This window comes from Siniperca chuatsi, linkage group LG2 (genome assembly GCF_020085105.1).
Source record: "Siniperca chuatsi isolate FFG_IHB_CAS linkage group LG2, ASM2008510v1, whole genome shotgun sequence".
Lineage (NCBI taxonomy): Eukaryota > Metazoa > Chordata > Actinopteri > Centrarchiformes > Sinipercidae > Siniperca > Siniperca chuatsi.
In genome coordinates, this window is record NC_058043.1 from 10,691,466 (window position 1) to 10,717,213 (window position 25,748).

General features: G+C 38.6%; 2 protein-coding genes across 4 annotated transcripts; one reads left to right on the forward strand and one right to left on the reverse strand.

Moving 5' to 3' along the window:
- The first annotated feature begins 779 nt into the window (after positions 1–779).
- On the forward strand, positions 780–2,532 carry LOC122884950 (cytochrome c oxidase assembly protein COX14 homolog). The gene is made up of 2 exons (XM_044215500.1): positions 780–936; positions 2,047–2,532. The coding sequence occupies exon 2, from the start codon at positions 2,057–2,059 to the stop codon at positions 2,231–2,233; it is 177 nt and encodes a 58-aa protein (XP_044071435.1). The 5' UTR covers positions 780–936; positions 2,047–2,056; the 3' UTR covers positions 2,234–2,532.
- Positions 2,533–2,575: 43 nt separating this feature from the next.
- cers5 (ceramide synthase 5) lies at positions 2,576–25,352 on the reverse strand. 3 transcript variants are annotated; one of them, XM_044215461.1, is made up of 10 exons: positions 24,454–25,352; positions 14,006–14,111; positions 12,994–13,124; positions 12,545–12,602; positions 12,330–12,380; positions 11,856–11,948; positions 9,388–9,516; positions 8,625–8,731; positions 6,008–6,164; positions 2,576–3,746 (listed from the first exon to the last, which is right to left on the reverse strand). In XM_044215461.1, exons 1-10 carry the CDS (start codon positions 24,624–24,626, stop codon positions 3,582–3,584), a joined length of 1,170 nt encoding a protein of 389 aa, XP_044071396.1. In that variant the 5' UTR covers positions 24,627–25,352; the 3' UTR covers positions 2,576–3,581. The 3 variants fall into 3 exon arrangements, with proteins under 3 accessions (XP_044071396.1, XP_044071402.1, XP_044071409.1); XM_044215467.1 differs by lacking the exon at positions 24,454–25,352 and adding an exon at positions 22,862–22,899; XM_044215474.1 differs by lacking the exons at positions 14,006–14,111; positions 24,454–25,352 and having other exon boundaries at positions 12,918–13,123.
- Positions 25,353–25,748: the final 396 nt, after the last annotated feature.

A 25,748-nucleotide genomic window follows, 5' to 3' on the forward strand; every position in this document is an offset into this window, starting at 1 on the left:
ATAATAATCTAATGATCGGTACCTTTACTTTACTATTTTTACTTTAAGTACATTTTACTGATTATACTTACATACTTTTATTAAGTAACATTTTCAATGCAGAACTTTTACTTGTAACAGAGTATTTTCACAGTGGGATGTTAGTACTTTTACTTAAGTAAAGGATTTGAGTACTTACTCCACCACTGCAATAGGACGATATAAAATACAATTACAAGTAAAAGTCCTTCATTCAAAATATTACTTTAGTACTGAAGTATAATCAGCTAAACGTAATGTCAAAAGTAAAAGTACATCTGTGAGTGTTATATTATTTAATTATTATTTATGAATAAATATGTTAGATGCATTTAAATGTTGTAGCTGGTGGAGAAGCTAATTCTAACGACTGCTGGGTGCTTTTATCCGGTGCCTCGTATTTTATAAACTGAGCATATATTTTGTATGCAAAATCTGAAAGTCGTAACTACAGCTGTCAGATATGAATGTAGTGGGGTAAAAAGTGCAATATGTCCATCTGAAATGTAGTGGAGTAAAAAGTATTAGTAAAGTAGTCCATGTACAAGTACCTCAAAATAGTATGGAAGTACATTTATTTCAGTAAATTTAGGGGCAGATCAACTAGCTTAAAACTGTGGGGTTGTAGTAAAGAACTAGCTGATGGGTTTTACTGTGTATATTAGCCGCATAACACTAAGAATGTAAATGTACTGTAAATTAAATACAGATAGTAATTTGTATAAACTCCGGGTCAGTAGGTGGCGCGCTGCAACTTTGTTTGCAGTTTTGTCAGAATAAGAGAAATGTCCCCTCTAGCTCTCCGTACCTTACGAAAGCGAAGGTTAATTAGCTTGTGTGCTAACTTTGCAAGCTGGCTTGACGACATTGAGGACAACTGCGACAACCTGCGCTTGCTGTCGCTTTTTAAAACAAAAGGTATGAAAAGACAAAATTGTTAGCTCTGACAGGAGACGTGACAAAGACGTGAGGTTTTCCGAAGTTAATAAAATAGTGTGCATACACAGCTGACCGACTGCTCGCTAGCTTGTAGTGATAACGTTACGTGGGTCTTTTATATTTCAGCAACGGTACTTAACTTTTATGGACATAAAATCAGACGTACCAGTTGGACTGATGAAAAGAGACCGATAGTTTCCACATCAGCATAGACTGTTACATATAGCCAATGTGACTGATATCAGAGCCAAGATCCTCATCAGTAAAGCAAATTAATAATAATTTCAGTGTAAATGACTAAAAAAAATATCGCAAATCTCCGCCATTCACAGCAGTTGTGAGGCTCAAAAATGTCAGTTTAAGTTATTTACAGGCCCACAGCTGAATCTTAACTGTTTTTTGTTTGTTTGTTTTTTCACAAACTCAAATTTCCAGTGTTGTTTCATTTCGTCCCGGGAGAGTTGTCACCATTTATGCGTATTGATGTTAAAATCGTAGGAATATGTGGCTTAATTTTACATTACTTAACTGTATAGCAGTGGTGGAAGAATTATTCAGATTTCTCTCCATAATGCAACAGCACTCAGTTGTAAGTCAAAATACAGTATTCAAGAGTCACATGAGTAAAAGTACAGTATTTCACTCTGGACATAAAAGTATTTGTCATCAGCAAAATGTACTTAGAATGGTCACTTTCAGAGTTGTTATATAAATTAAATGTAAATACTCAAGAAAAACAATTCAAGCATCTTTTAAAAAAATAATAGTACTATGGGTGAGCGAAGTGGATAAAATCCTCTATCATGGTGTATATAATTTTATATTGCAATATTAATATGCATCAAGATATGGAAACATTGTCTGGGAAATCGATTGAGGAACTGTTAATGGATAAAATAATCAGACCAAATATATTTGGCAAATCTGCAAAGTAAGCACAATCAAACATCTCAAAGTTATATTGTCATAAGTACAAAACTCTAATTATCACACTAGTACTTGAGTAAACATAGTTGGTTACTTTCCACCACTGCTGTACAGTATTTTGCTGCTGAACCTGCTCTGACTTCCTGTTCCTGGTTCCTTCAGGATCCTCATCATGGTGTCTGGAAAGCGCCTGGCTGACATCGGCTATCGGGCCTTTTCTGCCTCGATGATGCTGCTGACAGCATACGGAGGCTACCTGTGCGCGATGCGAGGATACCGCTACATGCAGAAGCAAAAACAGCTGAAATTGGCAGCAGAAAACCAGGATCCTGAAGTCATCAAAGACTGAAGTCAGATGGACTGCTGCTCTTTTTGCACAGATGTGGACATTTCTCATTCTTTCTTTTTTATTTTGTCCATCGCTAAATCATGAAGATATTTATTCTTCTCAGGATGTTTGTGTGATTTTCATTGTGATGGTATTGTGCCTTCACAAGGAAGATGTTTTGTTTATAAAAACTTCAGAGCTAATTAACCAAGAACATATTTGCATCAATGGCCTGAGTAAAATCCATGTTGTGAGTGGCACTGTTTCAGGAGTGAAGATGGCTGTAATTGTTTGTATTAAATGAAATGCCTTTAACCACACAGTGCGAAGTAGTGTTTATAAACAGGACTGCAACAAGACAAACATGTTTCAACAACAGGATATATTTGGAAATACATTTTGTTTTACAAGGCACTCAAGTGAGAACTTAATAGCAGACATTTAGTATAGTCCTCATACCTGGATTCTTCTATAAGCAGTGACATAAAACTATTTCATAAACATTTGGTCACAGACGAAGTAGTAAAAAACATTTTAAAACAAATCAACAAGTCACAAACAACGTGGTTAAAGTGTAAATCCACAATAAATCGCAAAGGGCAGAAACTGCTGCTGTTAAAACTTTCAGGTGTGTTGTACTTCTGGTCTCTCTCTCTCACTCACACACACACTCTCACACACTCTCACACACTCTCACACACTCTCACACACTCTCACACACTCTCACACACTCTCACACACTCTCACACACTCTCACACACTCACACACACTCACACACACACACACACACACACACACACACACACACACACACACAGAGCAGGTGCCCTTCTTTTAAGAGCTGCTATAACCACAGCTATAACAACAGTTATTTACAGTGTAACACCTGCTGTGACATGACTGATTGGAAATGCAACATACTTCAAAGTTTGAAGAGAGTAGCGTAGCAGCTGTTTGTGATCCAGTGTGAATTAATCCAAGACAAAAATAATCAAGTTCATCTGACCAATAAAACTGGGAGAGAACATTGAAACCAATCAACATCTGCAGCCGAACTCGGCACAAAATAAATCCCATCATTAGAAAAATAAGGTTATGATAATCACTAGCTTCAACTGATTTCCACATCAATTCAGCTTTTACATGTCACCTCGAGTGGAGTCATACATGTCATTACAGGGCTCTTCAAAGCAGATATCAATGTCTCTATATCCACCATCACTTCAAAAACGTATGAATCTGTCTTCTGATGGTAGACTGTGTGTGTGTGTGGGATCCTTGCACGTCAAGGGAATGTCACAAGACAAACAGCTCTTGGAGATGTTGGGAGGGACGAACTGCAGGGGGCTCCCAGCTTCAGGCTGCATGTCACCAGCTGCTGTGGTTCAGCACTCGGGCTTTGGCAGCAACACAGTGGCCATTAGTGCCGTTTTCTCCCTTAGGAAAATGAGGAGAAGCCTTGAGGCCTTCTGTGGGCGTGTCGGGCTCTTCATCTGAGCTGCTCTCAATGTCACTGCGGACATCGTTGCACACCTAGAAGGCAGATGGAGGAGGAAACATTGATAAGCTCTTGCAGGATATTATTCTTTTATTATACACTTAAGAGAAAACAGTACAAACCACAGAGGTTTTAAAAAAAACCTAGACAAAATAATATAAACACTAAATGAAAAATGTCCAGCTTTGAAGTAACTTCATCACCATTACAAACACTGCTTTAAATGAACAATGAGCCATTTTAAGTGGAGCAGTGAAGTTTCTTATGATTGTTCTTCCATGACAAATTATTTACATATTAAAGTTCAGTTTTTTTAGTCTATCTTAATATAATACTCACATGTACATATATGTGAAAGAGTTTTTTTTGTTTATTTTGACCCCCATCTTTTGGGTTCACACGAAGAAGGATCTCTTTTGGCCATTATGAAGAGAGGAACAATTCATCATAGAAACTCTTTAATGTACATATGAGCATGTGAGTATTGTTTTAAAACAGACTAAGAGAACAGACTCGACTGAGCTACACAGGAGACAATCTGTGGTGCGCTAGGATTTTATAACTGAACTATGACCAGGACGCACACTTTTTATTTCTATTTGGAAACGTCACAAAACAAAAACAAAGGCATCAAAATGTCTTACAGGTCAAACATGAGACTCAAGTAGCTGTTATAGGAGTTGAGTGTGGGGCGGTGGGCTGTACTTGTAACTGGGCAGAAGAGTGAATAATATATTGCTCACAATTGTAGGTAAGGTGAAGAAAAAACATAAGTAATGACTGAATATCCTGATTCGGGTACAGCCCTACATTGAACTACTCACAACAAAGAGAAACACAACCGATGACGAGTGGTCACAAGGAGATATTGCTTCATATTCAACAGTGACATGCAAAAAAGGTTGGGAACTACTGCTTTAGTCTGATTTATTTTATAGTGCAGCTTCATACTGAAATGTTTAATTCAGCCTGCTACTGTTGCTCTGTTTGAAATAAGTTACAACTATGACAAGATTTCTTTACAAAAAGAAAGTGTCATGTCATGACACTATTACCACATTACTCATCATTTCAACTCTCCTCTTACTGCTGTCTTTCTGAGTGAATCTAAGTACAACAGCTGTTAAGTGAAACCCACTGCAACTACACTGAATCCTTATGGAAATGGATAGGACAGATTGAACTGAGATGTGTGAAAAGAACCACAACAGAGGGAATCAACAGAAACTTACAGCCAGAAACAGAGAAGGTAAAAGGTCTCAAGCGGACAAAGCAAACAGAGAAGCGAGAGAGTAGTGGAGAAGGGCTCATTGGACAAAGACAGAGAGAAAGACAGGGTCTCCCTCTCTCATTGCAGAGGGAGAGGAAACAAACAGCATCTGCAGAGAGAATGAGGCACAGTCAGGGACAGCTTGGAAAAAAAGTGTAGAGGCAGCAAATTCATCACCAAAAATAATCATGGTACATTTCAATAATCATTCTGATTGGGGCTAAAATTTATTTGGTGTTCTTTATAGCCCCTCCAACATTCATCTAATTGTTATAACCACATTTACTCATTTATAAATTATTTGAAAAGCCTTGTTATGTCCCTGCAAAACTTTGGAGTTAATGTTTTGGAGTCAATAGGTTTGGACATTTTTGTTAATCTTTGCTCACGTAACAGTATTAAAGGAAAGTTCTGAATCATGTGAAATGTTTTTTTTTTTTTTTTTTTTTTTTATCTAGGCCACTCTGGACGGAGTTTGAGCTGCAGTAATCCTCAGGAAATTACACTGCACAGAAGTGAAACTAACAGGTGATCGTACCAGAAAACTAAAGATACCTTGTCAGAAGATTATTTGTATGTATTAGTTGCAGAAAAACACACTTTTTTGGGGGGGAAACAATTTTTCTTGTGCAGAAATAGCTTGGATGTGTAGGATGTCAAACCACTCAGCAGGTCATTACAGTAGGGCTGCAATTAATGGTTTTCATTTTTGACTGATCTGCCACTTATTTCCTCAAATAATCGAGAAAATAATCATTTGGTCTACAAAATGTCAGGAAATAGTGCAAATGGTACCATTATAGTTTCCGAGTGTCCAAATGCCTTGTTATGTTTGAAGTCCAAAACCCAAATATATTTAATTTACTATCATATAAGACAACGAAAAGCAATTTATGTCCAGAGTGAAATTTTTTCGATAAAAATATTTGTCAAAATAGTTTTTAATTAATTTTCTCTCGATCAACTAATAGTTTAATTGACTAATTGTTTCAGCTCTACATTACAGTACTTCTCAGTATGACCCACCTTGCCCCGCAGCATGGCTTTGACAGCTATACAGCCTATGAGGTAGAACCAGATGATATGCAGCACTTGGAGGACCAGCAGTAAGAAGTTGAAGAGCCACCAGGACGGGTACGGCCCGACTATGGCCCAGCTCTCAAACATAGTGGAGTTCAGGACCCTGGAAAACAAGGAGAAGTACATATAGATGTATATTTACTTCATAGTCACATGCAATAATTTCTCTCAGTGAGAGCAAAAAGTAGTCAAGCTGTACTAATCATATTATCAACTAGCACTCTCCTAATGAGGCCCATTGTAACAGTACAGATTGTAGTTTCCATTTGGATGCCAATGGCAACCAAGCAGGCGAGTAACATAGATCTACTGTAATGTTAGGTGAGTGGTTGGTGAGGTCATGTCTTCCTTTAAATCCAGGTGAGCGACAGCAGGTTGTCAACAGACCCACCTCCCCCATCAGAGGTATGGATTTCACCCGGGTAGCTGCACCAGCAACATTAGCTTTATCACTCATCCACACCAAGACACTGAATATAGCTGCTCAGGTTACTTTCGCCAATGATAGGTTCCCTATTGTCTGTCTCTGTAGAGGTTGAGCTTCAACATCCAGGGCACTGTACTACGAAGCAAGTTCAACATACCCAGGAAATCTTTCCGTTATCTGGCTTCACTAACCCTAACAACCGCAGACACGCTAAGCAGTCACACGACGCTGGTTATCAACTTGGTAAGTCAACCCAGGTTGTCCCAATCCAGCCATGAGCGCGTTCACAAAACAAAAAAAAAGGGGCGGTGTTTGCAGCATATGACCAATCGCAAACATGGAAAAGTCTAATGGCAGCAGAGCGGCATATTTTACAAACGAAGAGCAAACTTTAATATCAGACAAATACGAAGAATTGAAACACATAATCCAGGCTAAAAGCTACACAGCTGCCAAATGCTGCAAGGATAGCTGGCAAAAAATCACCGACTATGTGAATGTGTACATTCATTAATAGGCTTATCACCACCATTATTAGCGGACAGCATCTGACTATATTTACATTTATAATAATAATAATAAAGTTTATTTGTATAGTACTTATGAAAACCAGCGTTACAAAAGTGCATTACACATAAAACACAACAATAAAATACACAGTGAATAAACAGGGACATAGGGAATAAAAGAGGAATAAAACTTAAACACAATGGATGATTAAAAACCATAAATAAAAACACCAAGGATAAAATGTAAAGACAATGGGTGAATTAAAACTTAAAACAGAGCAGTGCAAGACTTAAGTGCAGCTTCAAGAATAAAGTATAATGTAATTCAATACTTAAGAATTAAAATAAACCTAAAAACTGTAAAAAAAAAACCCAAAAAAACAAACAAACAAACAAACAAAACATATAAAGGTATGAAGATTTGTGTATTCCATTGAATTGAAGTGTTGCTTAGATGTGCTCTTATGGCGTATATGATCATTTTAGGCTTATTCTTGGAGCTGCAACCCGAGCGGTGTGAAACGGACAAATAAAAGATAAATACAAAAACATAATTTAAAGTGGTAAGTAGGCATACTTTCATATCTTATAAGTACAACAAGTACAAGGCTTTAGTGCTTCAATCAGTTTCTGTTGTAGGATGATTTCGGTATACTAACGCACAAGGGTTTTGTTGGTCTCTGAACACTCTTGCCCTCCTAAGAGACCCTCTCATGATCCACACACCAAGCTTTTATTTTTTAATTATTTTTTAATCATTTTTTATTCCATGCACCGAGCTCCACAGGATCATCTATGAATGGTGATGCCATTCATAGATGACATTTTCCAAGACAACTGATTGGTCAGAAGCCTATATGGGCGGTGCTTTTATACGTGTTGTTAATCTCTTATCTCAAACATGACCTGCTCCAGAGCAGCATAACTTGGCGATCTACCGACGATATTAAGTGAACCACTGTCTGAGGACTGAAAACCCTGGGTTAAACCTGAAGTTCCCTCGAAATCCTGCTTCGTAGTACAGGCCCCAGGTCTCTGTCAAGGAATAGTTGCTATCTAAACAGCTCTGATAAACCTAAACATGAGCACAAATCTCTGCAGTGCTCCAGGCCAGAAGTAAAATGATGATAAATCTGTCAGTTAGACACTGTAGGCGTGCTGGAAATTGCCTCATCTGATTTCTGACAAACCGCTGGTAGTTGTATCACTACCAAATTATTTCTAAACAGAGCATGGAGGTTTTCACAGCGTTTTAGAGTACAGGTTGTGTGCTGCTGATCAGTGTTACAAATTACAGCTACATGATATGTACTGAAGTTAATTTAAGAAACCAAAGAACAGTAGGATTATAATGTTTTCTGTGCAGACATTTGCTTTAAAAAACAAAGCTCAAAGACAGTGTTATGCACACATTTTCCAACATGAGCTCAGGCACCTTCAAAGCTGAAGCTAAAATATCATTCTTGATTAAACATTTCCTGCCAAGATACAGATATTGTCTTGCCAGAGAAATAACATAAAAGTGTTTTATTTGCAATGGGCTCTTGTGCATTAATACATTGATAAATATTATGACAGAGTAGTTATAATATTCATTCTGAAGTTGCAGGTGTCACTGAGAACTCACCATATTGGATATATAACAAGTCGTGTGATGAAGAATGCCACACTAAACACAATGAAGAGGAAGTCACACAACCGCTGGTACTTGGCGTAGTTGGCCAGCTTGGCTGCCTGTAGGAAAAGAAAGTGACAGAAGTTCATGATGAGTTTTGTGTAGAACATCGTTATTTTTTCCATGCATCAACCCTATCCAATTCCTGAGCTCATAGCAGTAATCCGTTTGGATTTCAGTGAGAGGAAGAGACTGTAAACACCAAACAATTCATCTCAATTGTTCAAGAAACCAACTGATGTGAAGCGAAAAGGTTAATGAACAACATCCTAAAATGAAACAATTACTGTATCTAGAGTAGTCATATGTCCCTATATCTTCCATTATTATTATTATTATTATTATTATTCCTTTTTTTTGTTTAGTATTAGTACTAAAGTATCAGATGTGCTTGAAATGGCAAAACACTTTTCTGATTTCAAATCATCACATCATACACTAAGTGGCCATTTCACTGGATAAACCTTCCCTAGTATAAGGGCCGGGTGGAGAGGATCAGTTACAGTTTGAGTGTATGTCAATCTAAAATATAACGGTAGGCTTTGATCAGAACAATGCCCAGAAGTAAAGTTAACTACAGTATATTTGATTTGTATTTAGTTGCTTAAAACATGTAATAGTATGGTCATTTCAATGCAATTCAAACGTAAAAATCATGTTCAAGAAATCTTGCAGTGCGTGATCACAGTCACCATCATCACTGTGTCTCACTGACCTCTAGCAGGAAGTCAGAGGCATCATGGACACACATCACGAGGCTCCCTACTCGCGCCATGTTGTTGACGTAGGAAAAGCTGATCAGGCTAACTGTAGCGAGGTGATGGATGAACATGATCAGGAAGTCCTGAAATTAAAAAGGGAGAGTTGGCTGTTGTGTTACAAAGGAAATGCAATTGATAATTAAAAGTTGACCCGTCCTGGTGAACTAGTGGTTAAGACACATACATGTAACCCCAACGTCCCCGGTTTGATTCTTGTTGCGTGTCATTCCCCTCTTTCTCTCCACAGGTTCCTGTCTGCACTGTCACTATCAAATAAAGGCAAAATGGACCCCCCAAAAGAAATCTTCAATTGACACGAAGCATTTAGCACTTCTCAAAATCAAATAATAATGTCAACACATAGCCCTTGGAAAATAAAGTTACAGAGTGCCTTATAAGTCAAGAGAAATAACATATTGAACAAATGGCAGACCACTAAAACAGCAACAAAAAAAAGTAAGGTAGTAATTTAAGCTGTGATCAAGTACATAGAATAAATGTTTCTAGCCACATCAATGAGGGAAATAAAGGAAACGAAGGTAGCAGCTGTGTTGGGGATGCAAATTTATATTAAAAAAAATTGTTTTCATTGAGTAAAGATGTAAAAGAAGTTTTTTTCCCCCAGATAGGCTGATCCAGTGTTGGGATCCATGACAACAAACACACAATCATCTTTACTCTTAAGCAAGGGCCTGCTTGTAGTGGTGTGTTACAGAATCCAAGATAGACATATGGTGGACATGGCCTGTTTTTAGGTGTCAGGCTGCAGCATTCTGTATGAGCAAAAAATGACAACACATAAGAAACTCTCTTAAAATCAAAACCATCCTGATCCTGTTACCGTCACCACTACAAAATAAACAAAATGTTGCTTCATGTCCTCTCTCAGCCCCACACGTCACACCATTACTTATACCAAAACTATGTATTCATGTCAACTGTCACTAGATAGAAAGAAATGGCAGACTGTGCATCAAAAGGCCATGAAACAGTAAAAATGGCAAAATAGACAACACATGCACACACTTTAGAGACAACACATTGAGGGGATCAACGCTGCCTCCATTCATGACATTCACAGCTGTACCTTCACAAAAGCCTGATGTATGACCAATGTGAGAGGGCAGACCAAATTTTGTAGCAGCATGAACAAAACTGCTAATATGTATTGAATTGCATCACCACTGTTTCTTAACAGACAATGTTCACTCTTTTAGAGGAAACAGTAAATTAAAATCGGACTCAGTGGGAGATAGGAGGCGTGCATCTGTCATTTGGGCCGACAGCAGCAGATTGCAAGGGTGGATAAATAGATATGTCTTTTCTTAAATTGAATGGGTTGAGGTCTGATTGCTCCATATTTCCAACCAACTTTCTATACAGTATCTTTCACTTGTTTAACATTATCATAATTCTGCAGTTTTAATGATCTGTCGGTTTCTACAACAGCAGGGCCACTAAAGAGCATTGTGTAAAATGCCATAAACATAATGTGTACATTTTTGTACAACAATTTTTAACATTTTCATTTCCTGACTGTGGGATATTAAATAAATACGTTATAAGTAATAATAATAATAAAAAAGTTCCAACTACAAAGAAGTCTGTAAAGCCAGCAAAGTAGAATCTTAAAACCTGACATCTTCCTCCGTGGACCAGTTCAAATTTGAAAATCACCATTGCTTGCATGAATACTGGCTCTTTCGCTTGTTTGGAAATTCCTTTTAATGTGCATATCTGCTCACTACCTTTGTGGTTTGGAGCAGACTGTAAAATAATCAAACAGTGAGAAAGGCCTTTCCTACATGAATAAAGACCTTTAGCTGGATAAACACAAATCTACTGAAACAATCAGCTGAGCAGGAGCTTCATCTGCTTCATCTGAGCATCATATCATGAAGATAATATATATTATATAGAATGCCTCTTAGCGTTCAGCGCGACTCTTACAGCTGTCAAAATAAAACAAGAAGCGCTGGCCTACTTTTCAAGTATCACATTCCAGGAATTTGCAGTGTAAAACATCTGAAACATTAAAAGGCAAATGTGTGTGGCTGTAACTAACTCCAGAAATTCTGTGGAATTTTTAGGAATAGTTAGGCCTGCTCCATCCTGCAGTCACATGACAGCGGGTGCCCTCGTGCTGAAAATACAAAGCATGCACAGACTGAGCAGCACCAGCTATGCCCTGCCCCCCCTCCCAAAAAACAAAAACATGTGACCTTCCAAAATTAACACAACGGTAAGAACATGTAACAAAGCATACATTTGAAAAACATGAACGCACACTCACCCATACACACATTATCTGCCAAATGAGGAACAATAGACCTATTAACAAATGTTTCACAGGGAGTGGCAACTGTGGTGTATCCATCGTGGTCTAACCTCACAGAAACAGAGCCAGTGTTGTTCCTCTTACCTTCCTTTTAATGTCTATGAACTGGGAGAACATTAGCGCCCAGTAGAAGGCCAGTTCTGTCACATAGTAGTGGTAAAGACCCGGAGTCATGACCTGAAGAGACAGAGAGGTGAGACAGGTTCGGGGAGTCATTTGAAAGGGTTTAAAACTAATTATTCTGGATATTACACAGCATTGAAAGTGAAAGAATGACTTGACCATCACTGTGCAAATATGTTGAAAATCATGACAGCACACATCCTGGCCCAATGAATCACCACGATGTCAATTATTTAAGCAATAAGGTGTGAGAAGCCTTGCTTTCTAGGGCATCGAGTCATGCCTGACAATGTGTCTTAAACTGGGATCAATTTACACTATCACTCATTTCATAATGATAATGATGGGCAGTCTGCAGTTTGTAGTGTGTGAGGGTTTAAATTTCTGAGGTTGTATTGGATTGCATTATATAGACAGATTGGAACTGCATCTTACCTGATAGGGGTAACCGTACCAGCAATGCCGCGTATCCCACATCCAAGGGGACTAAAAACAAACACGTATTAGTTCAGCAAACAATAGATAATGCTATTATCTATAAAAATATATACAGCCAATTAAATATTATCAACTAAAGAACAACCAATGCTAACAGCAAATTTCTCCCCCCAGTTTATCAATGTTTCCAAGCTATCTGAAGGTGTGCTCACCTGCCACAGAAACCGGAACCCATAGATAAATATGCACAAATAAAATATAAACCTCCACCTAGAAGTAAAAGAGATGAAATTATGGTCCAGAAAAAAAGGACTAGTTTAATAGAGAAATAACACATTAAAAATCAAACATATGCACATCTACTTGCCCCTACCCTAACCATTAGCAATACATGTCTCACCGCAATCCTTACTCTAACATAACCAAATGATCATTATTCTTATTTTAAATCTAAATCCAAGTCCTAACAAAAAACAGGCCTTGAAGAAACAAGGACCAGCCAACATGTTTTCACTCTGATGGTCTAAAACTTGTCCTCACAAAGACAGCAATACAGGAACATACACACACATTATCATACCGCACCTGGACAGAAAACACAACCATTGTGTGCTCAGGCCTGCAGAGAGGTTAAAGGTGAACACAATAGGCATTGACCTACATGCTCTCGCAGAACTTAGTGTGTGTGCTGGGTTTATCTTGGTTCCTGCGGTGTCTGAACCAACGCTGGATCTTTCGCACCTCCCAGTCCAGCTGCTTGGATAGGCCATCAAGATGGCGAGAGTCTGGATTCTGTGCGGAGAGACAAGAAACAACTGTATGCAGTGCACAGTATCCAGTCCAAGCATAAGCATATTGCAATTTTGCTAATAATTCTCTCAAGACTCTCAAGACAACAGACTCAACAAGAGCATGTGAAGTCAGCAAATATAAAAACTATCAGGAGAATGTCTGCACCAAAAGTTTCAGTGAAAACTGCAAGCTGCCAGGAAAATTGTTTCCACTAAACTCTTGCATTTGATTTCATAAAAAATGCAGTTACAAAACATTAAGCTTTTTAGACATGCTTATTTTAGGTGGTTTTATTTTAACTTACGTAAAGTGTCTTGAGTAGCCTGAAAAGCGCTCTATAAATAAAATGTATTATTTATTTCTTATTAAGAGTTTTTTTGTTGTTACTTTTATTATGTTGTTCAGTGAACAGTTGTATTAGTGACAAACTATAGAAATATCATTAGCACAATTAGCCAAATATCGATAGTACTGGATTGTTTGGACTGGTAATGCTGTGTTCATGTCATATCAAAGTTTTTGTAATTACAAGTTTCTGACTTGTAAATAGTGTTCATGTCAATATCCAAACTGTAATAACGACCGGGAAACTTGGATTTTGTTCTGAAAGCTCCAGTAGATCCGACTTAGCGTTCAATAACGTGGAAGTGACTTAAAACCAAAGCAAAAAAAGCCTAAACATCCGTTCCACGTAACCAAATTTAATAGATATAGTGTTATATTGTGGAGGCACCGTATTTTTAACCCTCATATGACCAACTCTGTAATCATGTATCTATCTTGAGCTGTCAGATGATGTGAATGATGTGGCATAAAATAAACCATTACTGATTCTCCAGTACATAAATGCTTCTTTAAAAGGAGAAAGAAGAGAAAGAAACCTTTGTGATGGATGTAAACACTTTCTCCAGCACTGCATTGGGCTGAGCTCTTCGTCCAACACCTGGCTGAATGCGGAGACTCCGGGCACAAGTACTGGCAATAAATCTGATTCAGAGGTGAAAATGGGAGACACATGATGTTGTTAAAACATGCACACTAGCCCTGAAAGGAAAACTTACAGGACCTGTTTGGCCCAGGTTTTAAATAGCATTCAAACCGTGATCAGATGGATAACCAGGGTTCCTTCACACATTCAAAACTGAGGAACATTGTGTCAAATATCTGAAAGTGAATATATGTTAAAGGGATAGCTCTTTTTTGACATTAAGTGGTATGAGATTCTCACCAGTAATAATATAAAATCAATGCATGGATATTAGCTCCAGAAGGGAGCCCAGAGACCTGAGACTGGTCAACAAATCAAGCTTTTTTGTTGTAAGCTTAAAGATAACCTGTGGCACTTTAGACCTCTAGTAGTGCTATGGAGCTGTTTTTCTATGAGGGGGTCTCCGTTTCATTTGTCTCGAGGATGATGCAATACACATTCCTGCTAATTGTGTCACTATTTCACTGATCCAAAGGCACCAAAACACACCAAAACATGCAGCAATGCACCAGCAAAGGCAGGAATGAAGAAGATTGCTTGCTAGTAAATGTATGTAGTACAATGCAAACTTTTAAGGAAAATTGGCTTTGCAAGTAAGAAATGCATTCATCGTGTTTGCTATATCTCAAGGATACACACGATGTGTTTTGGTGAGTAACATTAAATATAAACATAATTTATATTAAAAACATAGTTTATAAGAAAACTCCACAGGACACTTTCTCCCTCTTTTATCTCTGTCTCTCTCTCTCTCTCTGTCTCTGTCTGTGTGTGTGTGTGCATCACATGTAGACAAAGAGCGTGGTTAATGTGTTGCGTTAGCTTGGCTGGCTAACAGCTAATAATGGATGAAATTAAGCAAAAACTTGAAGGGGAGCTTCTCAAAATCCCCAGTGATTCTGGGATGTCTTCTTCATTATGGGAACATTACGGCCTTGTACGACCCGTCTGTAGTTCTGTTCTGCATCATTCATAATGAACTGTCACGTTCAGCTGGAAAAGAAGCTCATAGCTTACCATTAATGTTTATCAGACCAAATTTGGGAAAGCTGTGCAGTGACTAACAGGTGCAGTAAGAGAAACGGTTTATAGAGTCATATGCTGACAGTTGGCTGAAATTAGCCATTTAATGTGTACAAAGAATGGCTTATTAGCTATTAAGCCTACATGGCAGCAGGACTGCTGTGATGTTTTGTGCTGGTGGATTGCTGTGATTTATTTAGGCTTAATATGTATTATGCCCATAATTATTTATTTGTGAGAAAGCCTTCTTGCATGTCCATAGCAGCCATAAATCCTTATTTTTGAGGAGGGCATTACTCAAATATAGCATACAGGTTAAAATTGGTAACCTGTGAGTCTTGCAGAGAGGGGTATGGGCCAGATTTTGGTCTGAAACATGTGCAGATTGTGCAGATGCAACAACAGGTCTTTGTGCATAGTAATACACTGACTTTAAAAGCCTGCTAGATATCTCTGAACACACCGCACAACTACCAGCACAAGTATGCATTAATATCTCTCTCTCTCTCTCTCTCTCTCTCTCTCTCTCTCTCTCTCTCTCTCTCTCTCTCTCTCTCTCTCTCTCTCTCTCTCTCTCTCTCTCTCTCTCTCTCTCTCTCTCTCTCTCTCTCTCTCTCTCTCTCTCTCTCTCTCTCTCTCTCTCTCTCTCTCTCTCTCTCTCTCTCTCTCTCTCTCTCTCTCTCTCTCTCTCTCTCTCTCTCTCTCTCTCTCTCTCTCTGTGTGTTAAAAAAATCTAAACTATCCCTTTAAATACTGTTTTATTGTCAAGCAGAATAAAAAGAGGCTCAATCATTTACAAGGTTGTGCACTGTCTGTGTGGCTGATGCAAAAATGTACACAGAAACTCTCTAAGAAAAACATTCCTGTGGTCTTAACCTGTAAAGCCCCTTGAGGCAAATCGTGATTTGTGATACTGGGCTATGTAAATACAACTGACTTGAAATCTACATCTGCAAACATGTCTCTCTAAAATGGAAAAAAAAAAGAGACCCAAAACCTCTTTTGTCAGACACATATTTGGAGCTGCTCCACAGAACTGATTTCACAGCGCAGACACAGTGGTACTAACTAAGTGACCACAGTGGTCTGTCAACAGCTTCTTCTGGTTCAGGCTAGAAGAAGTAAATAAAGCAGTAAAATAAAGCTATTTGGACATAACCAGCTCCACAAGGTGAATCTCAAATTTGTTTCTGCAAGATAGATCAAGTTTAGTTTGTTGTTGATTTAGAGCCATATACAAGGCTATATAAATAAACAAATACGTAAGTAAATAAATCAAATCCAGACTTTTCTATTAGACCGTCACCATGTTTCAAAAGATGACAAGACAAAAAAAGCGTGATTCTCTGTTTATGTTGTTATGTATTAGAAGCATTCAATAATACTGTGCTGCAAACATTTTGGTCTGTTTGTAAAGAAATGATTTGTGAATGCACAGTAAAGGACTACTAGCAACAACAACAACAGTCTAATGTAATTAAAGTGTATGAAAACAAGCTGTAAAGTACATTCCAGTGGTATTCTGTAAATCACCACAAGTCCCTCAATATTCCAGAAATTCTGTAATTCTGCTCCGCTGACACATAATAATAATAACAATAATAATAATAATAATAATAATAATAATACGACTCTAAGAGACTGCATTGTAAACCTTAGTTTGGGGTGAACTGTCGACCTTTCGTCTGGCTACGCTCCTCAGTGTTAATGAAGACTGCAAACTATGTTCGTGCCTCTGAGAAAAGTGTAGACACGTGAACTTTGTGAAGGAACTTTGATATAAGTGAGTCAGTGAGTGGAGAAGAAAAACGGCCACCTACAATTTGAAATGTCACAGTCTTACTTGATCATGTGATCATATAGCTCTCAGCATACAGCATGGCAGCTGAAAGAATTTTCCGCCTAAAGAAGCCTAAAATAAAAACATATATTAAACTCAGTTTACTATTATTTAATGATAATGATAATGTCAGTTTTGCTATGACTTCATTATTCAACATTCATCCCAAGAGTCTATGATGATTTTATTTCAGGCAGACTTTGTATTACTAAATTATAAACTGACTGTCTACATAAAGAACAAAAATACAAGTGAAAACTCTACTTTTAATCCCCAGTTGCACATGTGTACTTGGTTTTATTTTATAATATAGATCACGGAGGGGGCGATTACACACAACGCAGCAGTGTTAATGATTTTCTAAAGCTCTGGATGTCTTGGGGGTTTTCCCTTCATATTTGCAAACTTCCAAAAATAAATAATGAGCATGAAAAGGTGAAACACACAAACCACAACGGTTTCCTCAATGGGCAACTAATAGTCACAGGAATTCGTCAACTAATTATTAAGTTAATTTAAATGAAACATTTGACAAATTGTGTCTCCAGTGTACAGAAGAATGTGGTCATGAAGAAGCATCTACTAAAGTCTAGTATTTAGTAAAGACCCAACCCCCAATTATAATTGTGAATATTACTGATAGCAGAGATGGGACTATTTTCCGGTATTGACTAATAGCTAATTCCCCATAAAGAAAAAGACCATTGTGAAACAATTAGTTCACTGGCTGGCGGGGTCCAAATAGCAGCAATAGGGAAATGTGACAAATTTATACTTCCAGACCCAGACATCATGCGCACCTATGTTAACAAACCTGATCAACCAGTGTCATATTATTTTGTACCCTGTTTTTAAAAATATTTTTAGGTTTAAAATAATTTTTTTAATTGTTTCTTCTATATGTGCCTTTGTGTCTTGCTAGCCTGATGGAGACCTGTAGGGTCTAAATGTTGCCTGTTTCAGTTCAATAACGTCCAAGAGCTATAATCCAGTGTGTGGCTACTCTCTACTTTTCCCTTCACTGAACAGAATATACCTTTCTGCATGGTCAGTCTGTGACATAAACCAGAGACACCAGAGAGAAAAGAAACAAGAGATGTAATGCTAGTGAGCCCAAATTTCTTTAGACAAAGTGCTCACTGCTGGTGTTTAGGAGACTGTTTTACTTTGTATATGTTTCAATTTAACACTGGCAAGAGTAAATGCCCCACTGGTGCAGAACCACTTATGGTGTAGGCTGATGAAATGGCTGCGTTTTAACATACAAATCTCACCTGGTTCCCCTTTAAGCCTAACAGCCTGATATAATCAGATTCTTCAGGTATTGCTTCAGCAATACTGAACTACTATTGAACTGTAGAAAAATCCTCTAAATTATGCAAGCTTCATTGTCTAAGCGGTGTACAAGGAAAAGGTTCCTGGTGATGGGAATCTGACACTCACTAAAAAAAAGAAGCTGCCTGAGCCATTGTGTAACATAATGAGCAAAGAAAAAGAAAAATAACCCACGCCTCATGTCTGACGTAAAACCACAATGACAAGTATGTAGATCAAAGTGGTTGGGTTAGCTAGCAACTGTATTTGATCCTTATTCCTTATTTAAGCAACGTTTTTTTTTTTCAAAAGATGACTCCTGACTTAGTTCTTTAAGTGACCTTGAAGAACACTTTCACTTCTCATACTGACACTGAAAGTAAACCATGGTGTAAATGACTCTGTGGCACTGAGGTGCAAATGAACCAAACAAAAGTTAGACTGGATGGATCGGTTTCATTTGGCATGATGTTAAACATTACTAAGGGAACGGGGTTTTTTGTTTGTTCTTTATCCCACCCTGCTCTTGTGATTTTATAATTATTACTGTTGTTACTATTATTGCTGTTGTTATTACTGCTATTAACCCCTCTCATCGAGCTGAACTTCCTTTTCCTTTATCTTTTTTTCCTTTTCTCTCTCTTTTTGTTTGTTGGTTTGTTTTCTCTTTTTTTGTTTTGTTCTGTTTTGATTATGTCTGATTATTTTTGTGACACTGTTACCTCTTCTGTCCTGTCTTTCAATGCCATGTTTTGTATTGTTACCACTTTATTGCACAAAAAAAAAAAAAAAACTTTACTAAAGGCAATCTGCAATACAATCCACCATTTACTGTTTAAGTGCATCTTAAGCATAAAACGCTTTGAAATGAGCAAAGCCAACATGCATCACTGTTTGGCACTTCGATCACCGAAAAGCTCAAGGGCGACAAAGCCCTGAATGTGATGCAGCTTGTTTGTCTGATTCCCCTTGAATTGACTTGTGTGAATATTGTGTAAATAACCCAGCGCCTCTTAAATCATTTCCATTTCTTTCCGTTCTCACTTTGTCATAATAGGTGGAGGTAATGCACCTTAACGCTGGTTGCCATGTGCCATAAAACGCAAAAAAGATTTTTTTTAACTAGCTAACTTTTTCACATTTCCTATAGATATCGTGATAATATTATCATGAAATCTTTTGGCCATGATAATCGTGTAGCAGGGGTGTGCCATATCATATTGTTCACAATAATACCGGTATAATTTTTAACATATTAAAAAAAATCATATCATGATAACATTCTGACTTGTTGACGAAATGACGTTGTACTGTTACGCACAGCAACAACAAGCATCGCTGAAAACGAAAGTAGCATTGCTAGCAGCTCCACGGTGGAGGAGAAGGGGAGCTACTTCAGTGGTGTGGAAGTGGTTTGGTTACAAAAGATCAAGCAGTGTTTCCACATATCGTGATATTATTTTAGGGCCATATCGCCCACCCATATCGTGTAGTGAAAATCTGATAGAGACACTAGTGTCTACATTGGCTATCTAACAATCTCTCTATTAAACTGTTACTCAGTCACACGGGTAAAACGGCTGAAAGATGACCTGATGTGGCACAGATAGGGGCAACAGTCTAGGTTCTCTTGTAAATTTATGAAAAACAGTAGGATGATTCGACAGAAATAACCCACGCAAGCCCGAGCCTGCAGTGCTAATCGGCGGGCAGCGGCAACAAGACGGAAAAAAGCGAGACGCGCAAGCTAACCTATTTATTTTAAACGTCAAAACATCCCTGTTCCTCCTCAGAACCTGACCACTTCAACATACACAAAGCCTGTTACCAAGAGACAGGCTCAGTGTGGTCTGTGTACACGGACGCTAGTAGCCCTGACGGCTGTGAAGGGAAGAGCAGCAAGCTACATACAACCTTGACACTGGAAAAACTTCCCAGTTCCAGGGTCTAGCCTGAGGCACAGGCACGGCTCTATTAATAGCGCAGTACTGGATGTAATTGTGGCCTTCATTTGACCTGTGAAGTTACAGCATGTTTCAAAACAGAATTGACAGTTCTGTGGAGATAACATTAATTTAGGGAGAGACAATGCCAGATTATTTGGGGAATAAACTGAACACTCAACAAGGAAGATGTTTAATGCACCAATATTTTGTTTGGTATCTACCCTCACTTCCTTTAGGGTTCTGACAGAGAGAATACCTGGCAGTTAGTTTATGAGGAACCAGTCAAAACAGGCCACAACAGATTACATGGCAAGTCTGGCTACTCATAATCTCATCCACATGTCAGTTTGTAGTCTTAACACCATTCAACCCATGACTTGGCTTAAAAGGGCCTAGGCATGCACACACAAAACAGCCTGACTGCTCCCATCTAGTCACTGCCAACAGCAAGGCAATGATTATGATCAAACAAGAAGAAACTGGCCTAGAAGAGGAGGGGCTGGTTGGGCTGAGGACTGCAGTCATATTAGTCAGAAAGAGGAACTGCCTGCAGGTAGAAGAGGAATCCAGCACATATGCTTGATGATTACATCTAAAAATTATGCCCTTCAAGGACAAAGGCAAATATGATTGGAGACAGCGACAGAGGGTGGTGAAATGTCAGACTTTTATAAGCTGCATTAAGAAAAAAGATCATGTATGTGTTACTCATCTCTCCACCGTGTCTGCAGTTATTCTTCCTGACTGACAGAACTGCATTATCTCAACTTTAGGGCTTGTTATCACCTACTACAGTTGTCAAAGATAAAACTGTAAGACAAAGACTAAGTAAGATACGCAAACAGGTTCTGGGAGCATAACTAAAATTAGAAAAGTAGTTGAAATAGTTGAAACATTAAAAACAGACAAAGTTGTGGTTGAAGTGACAGTCAAAATACAAATACTTAAAAGAAGTTGAAACAGAAGTTAAAATAGTAAAGTGCTGCAAGAAGTTAAAGTTTTACTTTAGTGTCAGTTTCAGTTTAAGCACTGAAAGCTACTGTAGTAAAATGTGTATGAACAGTGGAAGTTGTTGGAGCTCAAGAAGCTGAAGGTTATTTTTTGTTGTTGATTAAAAGGCGAAGACCTGAGACCTGAAAGGGTTGGAAGTAAGGCTGCAACTAACTCGACTATTAACTAACTATTTACTCATGTTTCAGTGTTAAGTAACATTTAGGATATTGTTTAAAGAAAACATTTTAATGGGAATACAGAATAGAGAAAAACACTTCCAGAACCAGCATTACCTCCCACTTCGCAACTCTATGTAAAAAAAAAAAAAAAAGATAAAAGAGAGCGCATAACTAGAACTAGGCCATGAATCAAAACCAGTTTTTGGCAGGATGTGTCTGAGATAATACCCAAATCAAAACTCTGCCTCATCAGTGTGTGATTGTGTGAATGCCTGACCTTCTTATTGCATGTGTGTGTGTGTGTTTTGTGTTGTAAGTGCCCTGTGTGCGTGCCAAACACCACAGCCTGTGTTGAGGTTCTGCAGAAAGGAACTCAAGCTGTGGTGTGATGTTTTTTTCTGATAAATAAATGAATGAGCGAGTCCGCCGGTCGGGCAGTGACAGAGTAAACGCTCTCTGATAACATCACTGTGGATCAGTCTCTCCCCGAGGCCAGCCTTGTGTTAGAGAGGGACAGACAGTCTGCCCTGGCACCTGAGACAGGTGGCTCGGCGCTGTGTGCATCTTATCGAACGCCTCTGCAACTCTCAGACATCTCCAATATCTGATTGCTCCTTATTTAAAGCCACTTGACCATGTCTAAATTAAACAGACAAACCTGTGTTCCTATGTATCATTTATAACAAAAGCGGTGTAGTCCCTGACGTTTGTTTCTGTTTGTTCTCAGACAACTATAGAAAGCCATTTGATTAAAAGGTCACACACTGCTAACTGGCTAATGATGATTCCTGGGATCTTTTATCATTATGTGAACTGTTCTATAGCCATTACTCGGCTAACAATAGCAACACCAAGATATTTCAATGACGACACCTGTCTTGTGTTATATGTTATATTGAAACACAGTCAGTCTAGCAGCTTTGAGAGCAGAGCTATATATTATATATAACTTGCCAAGATGAAATGGAAGTGTGTTAGGTTACACAGACAACACTGATTCATTCATCAAACATCTACACTTGCAGCGTGTCCAACCACAGACACAGTGAAATTATGGGTAGGAGATAAGAAACCCTTTACAGATAAAATAAACAGAAGTGAATGTCTATTGTCGGCTAATCCTGTGAATAACTGACAAATCAAGGTACTTCATTACACTGATACAAAACTAACAGAGGTATTAAAACAATAGCTACTTCGCCATATACTGTATGACAAAATATCCTGATTTTGGACAAATTTCATGTTGCCCAACACTAACTGAAAATGTACACTTTTCTTTGTTTTACCCTATCTCTTATCGCTACTGAGATATAATCCAGCAACTATATCACAATTCCAATATTTCTCCATATAGTGAAGCCCTACACCTCACCTGGAACTGGCTTCAACATCGTGCAAACAAAATACTATAGCAACTGTTTAGTAAAGAAACGAAAGAATAAGAGCCCTACCTGAAATTTGAGTTTAGGGCCATGTGTATAGTCTGCCATGATGTCCATTTAATTAGATTCAATGTAACACTCCTCTAATACTTTTATACTAAAGCTGCACAAAACAGGACTTCCATTACAGGTTTGTCAGGATTTAGAAACAGGAAACAGATAAGGATTATACAAAGGCAAAAGTCCCTCTACGCATCAGTGGCAAAACAAATACTTTACTGAAACTTTCAACAAAGTATGGTGTTGACATCAGTGAAACCACTGTATCAGGTAAATTAGTACACTAATCAAAGTTTCAATTAACAAATGAAACTTTGATTAGTGTACTGATCAAAGTTTCAATTAACAAATGAGTGGAAATGGTTTTCTTGTTGCCACTGTCTTCCAACAAGAGTCATACTTTCTGCAAATCAAATAAGAAAGCAGAGCAGCAGAGCCTTTTCTTTAATGCCTGCCGTTGTTAAGCTGGACCTCATCTTCAGCACCCCCATCACACCTCGCCTTCCCAGACCAAAAGCCTAAATAAAAACAGCTGTCTGTTTTGAGGGAGGAATTGTGAGATCTTTCTAACAATCAGGGTTCACTGGTGGGCGAATTACAACTCCCCTGTTTGTGACACCAGACTGGCCCACCTACAGTCGCCTACACCTTCCCTGAAATTGCTTAATGAGTAATTCCACTCATTCCTTTCTTATCAGTATTATAGTAGTACGCTTGGACTTGCCTTATCTTTATTTGAGGAAGAGGGTCAGCTCAGTAATAAGATAACTCCACAACATCTCAAGTGCTATGCAACAACAGTCAAATGAACGACAGAAACCCCATTGCTCTAGTTTGCCCAAGCAAAATGCCTTCAGGACATCTCCACTTGGCTGTGTAGCAGGGAAGCAAGTGTGTACCAAGCCAGAGTGTGTGTTCCTGTGTGTCGTTGAATGCCATTGTCATCACATGATTGTCTTTTCCACTTTTGCGCCTGAACAAGCGCACAGCTTAACCTTTGCACAGGACTGGATGGATACCTTGATAATATATGTGACAAGAAGATGTGGCAGTTTCACAGAAGCAGCAGGCTGGCAGGGCAGTGGCAGCACTTCCTAGCATGCATGCATCAGTTAAGGGCAGCTAAAGACACATAAGCATATTGGCTAACAGTCATTGATTACCAAACTACTCTGGAGTTACCCAAACATCAATGACAAGAGTTTTGAGAAGTGGTGCCCCCGCAAAATGTATAGTATAGTGTTAGTTGGAACGGTGTTGCATGCACAGTTAATCCCAATAGACGATGTTTTAAGGCAATTGCGAACACACCTTTGTCTTTAAAAGTAGGGAAGAAAGAAAATAAAAGTATATAGTTAGACATTAGATAGACATTATTGTGAAGGCAGAAGTACCGACAATGATGAAATAGTGGTGTTTGACAAAAGAACATTTTGGGAATCCCCGAGTTAACACACATTTAAAGATATTGGCCCACCCACAGCCAACAAACCCATCATTCCGTTTATGTGAAAAAGAAAAGTCCGTTAAAAGAAGTTTAAGAGATTTCCTCCATCACTTACAAGAAAACACCCGACAAGAGCGGCAAGTAGCCTACGAACCTTTCGAAGAGAATCCTTACGGCGAAAATCCCCAAAGCCAGCGGCAAGGCAGTGAACAAGTGTCCAGCTTTGGGGTACTCCACCCCGGGAGCTGGGTCTGCCAGATCCGCCCAGGTTACGTTGTGTGGCAGCCAAAACCTCTCGTTCCAAAACCAGGCTGAAAGAGCAGCCATGTTTCAGAGTGTTCCTGTCCCCGGACGACAAGAAGAAATTAGTTTCTTATCCGAAAGAAAGGATGAGTGAAACTTGTTGGACGCCTCTTGTTTCTCTGGGTCACGATGACTTGCCACACTCTTAACCGCACTTTAACGCACCAGTGTGAAGAAGACTAGAATAGGAACTGCACTTCCGGTTCAGATTTTCAAAATAAGATTTTCAACGGTCAACGATTTGTGTTTGTAGTTTTAAGCAACATTATGTGGCAAAATTACTTCAGTATTGATTTTGACTCAGTTAATATTCACTGTTTTGTTCAGTTAGGGTTTTTACAATATTGGTTTCTTAACTTATTCTTGACTCATCGAACTTGAGTCGTAGAAAGGAGTTGACTCGATTTGGACTCTTCTGCTTGAAGACTCAACTAAACCTGAGACTTGAAGGCAAAAAGCTCAGGAGACTTGACCTCAGATTTAAAAAATGAGGCAAAATGCTGTGCTACTATTTGCAACTGGACATTCAATGAACTGTTTCCATTAAACAAAAATAATTATCTGTTGTAGTTATGGCCATTCTAACTACCATACTAACTGACAGACCGGAAAGACTTGCAAGTCAAGACTTGAGGATTTGTGTCGAAAGACTCAAAACCAGCTCTTCTTAATATTTTCTCACAACTGCCAATTTTACTTTTAAGGTAAAACAGCCCAGCTTCCTGTATGTTATGCTGTCACCACCAGCGACCTTGACTAATCTTGGCTGCCGCCCCGAGATGAGGAAGTGAGGCGACTCTCTCCTCCCTGCATGGCATCCGTCCCCGCTGTTTTGCTGTTAGTCAGCCTGTAGCCAGATACTACTAATATTTGAGTTATCATACCTTATTATACCTTGGGAGATCTGACAGCTTCCGCTCAGTAATCCGACAAATAGAAAGGTACCGCATCAAAGGTAAATAAAGGTAACGGGAGTGATGGGTTTGTGATTGATGTGATGGCTCACCCATGTGGTCAATGGTTGAATTACAACTATACATTTTCAAGGAATATTATGTACCGTCTTGACCTATACAAGTATAGGGTATTTTATTTCTGTAAGGGCTCAGACATACGTTGCGCCCCGGTGAAAGTCACCATAAATAT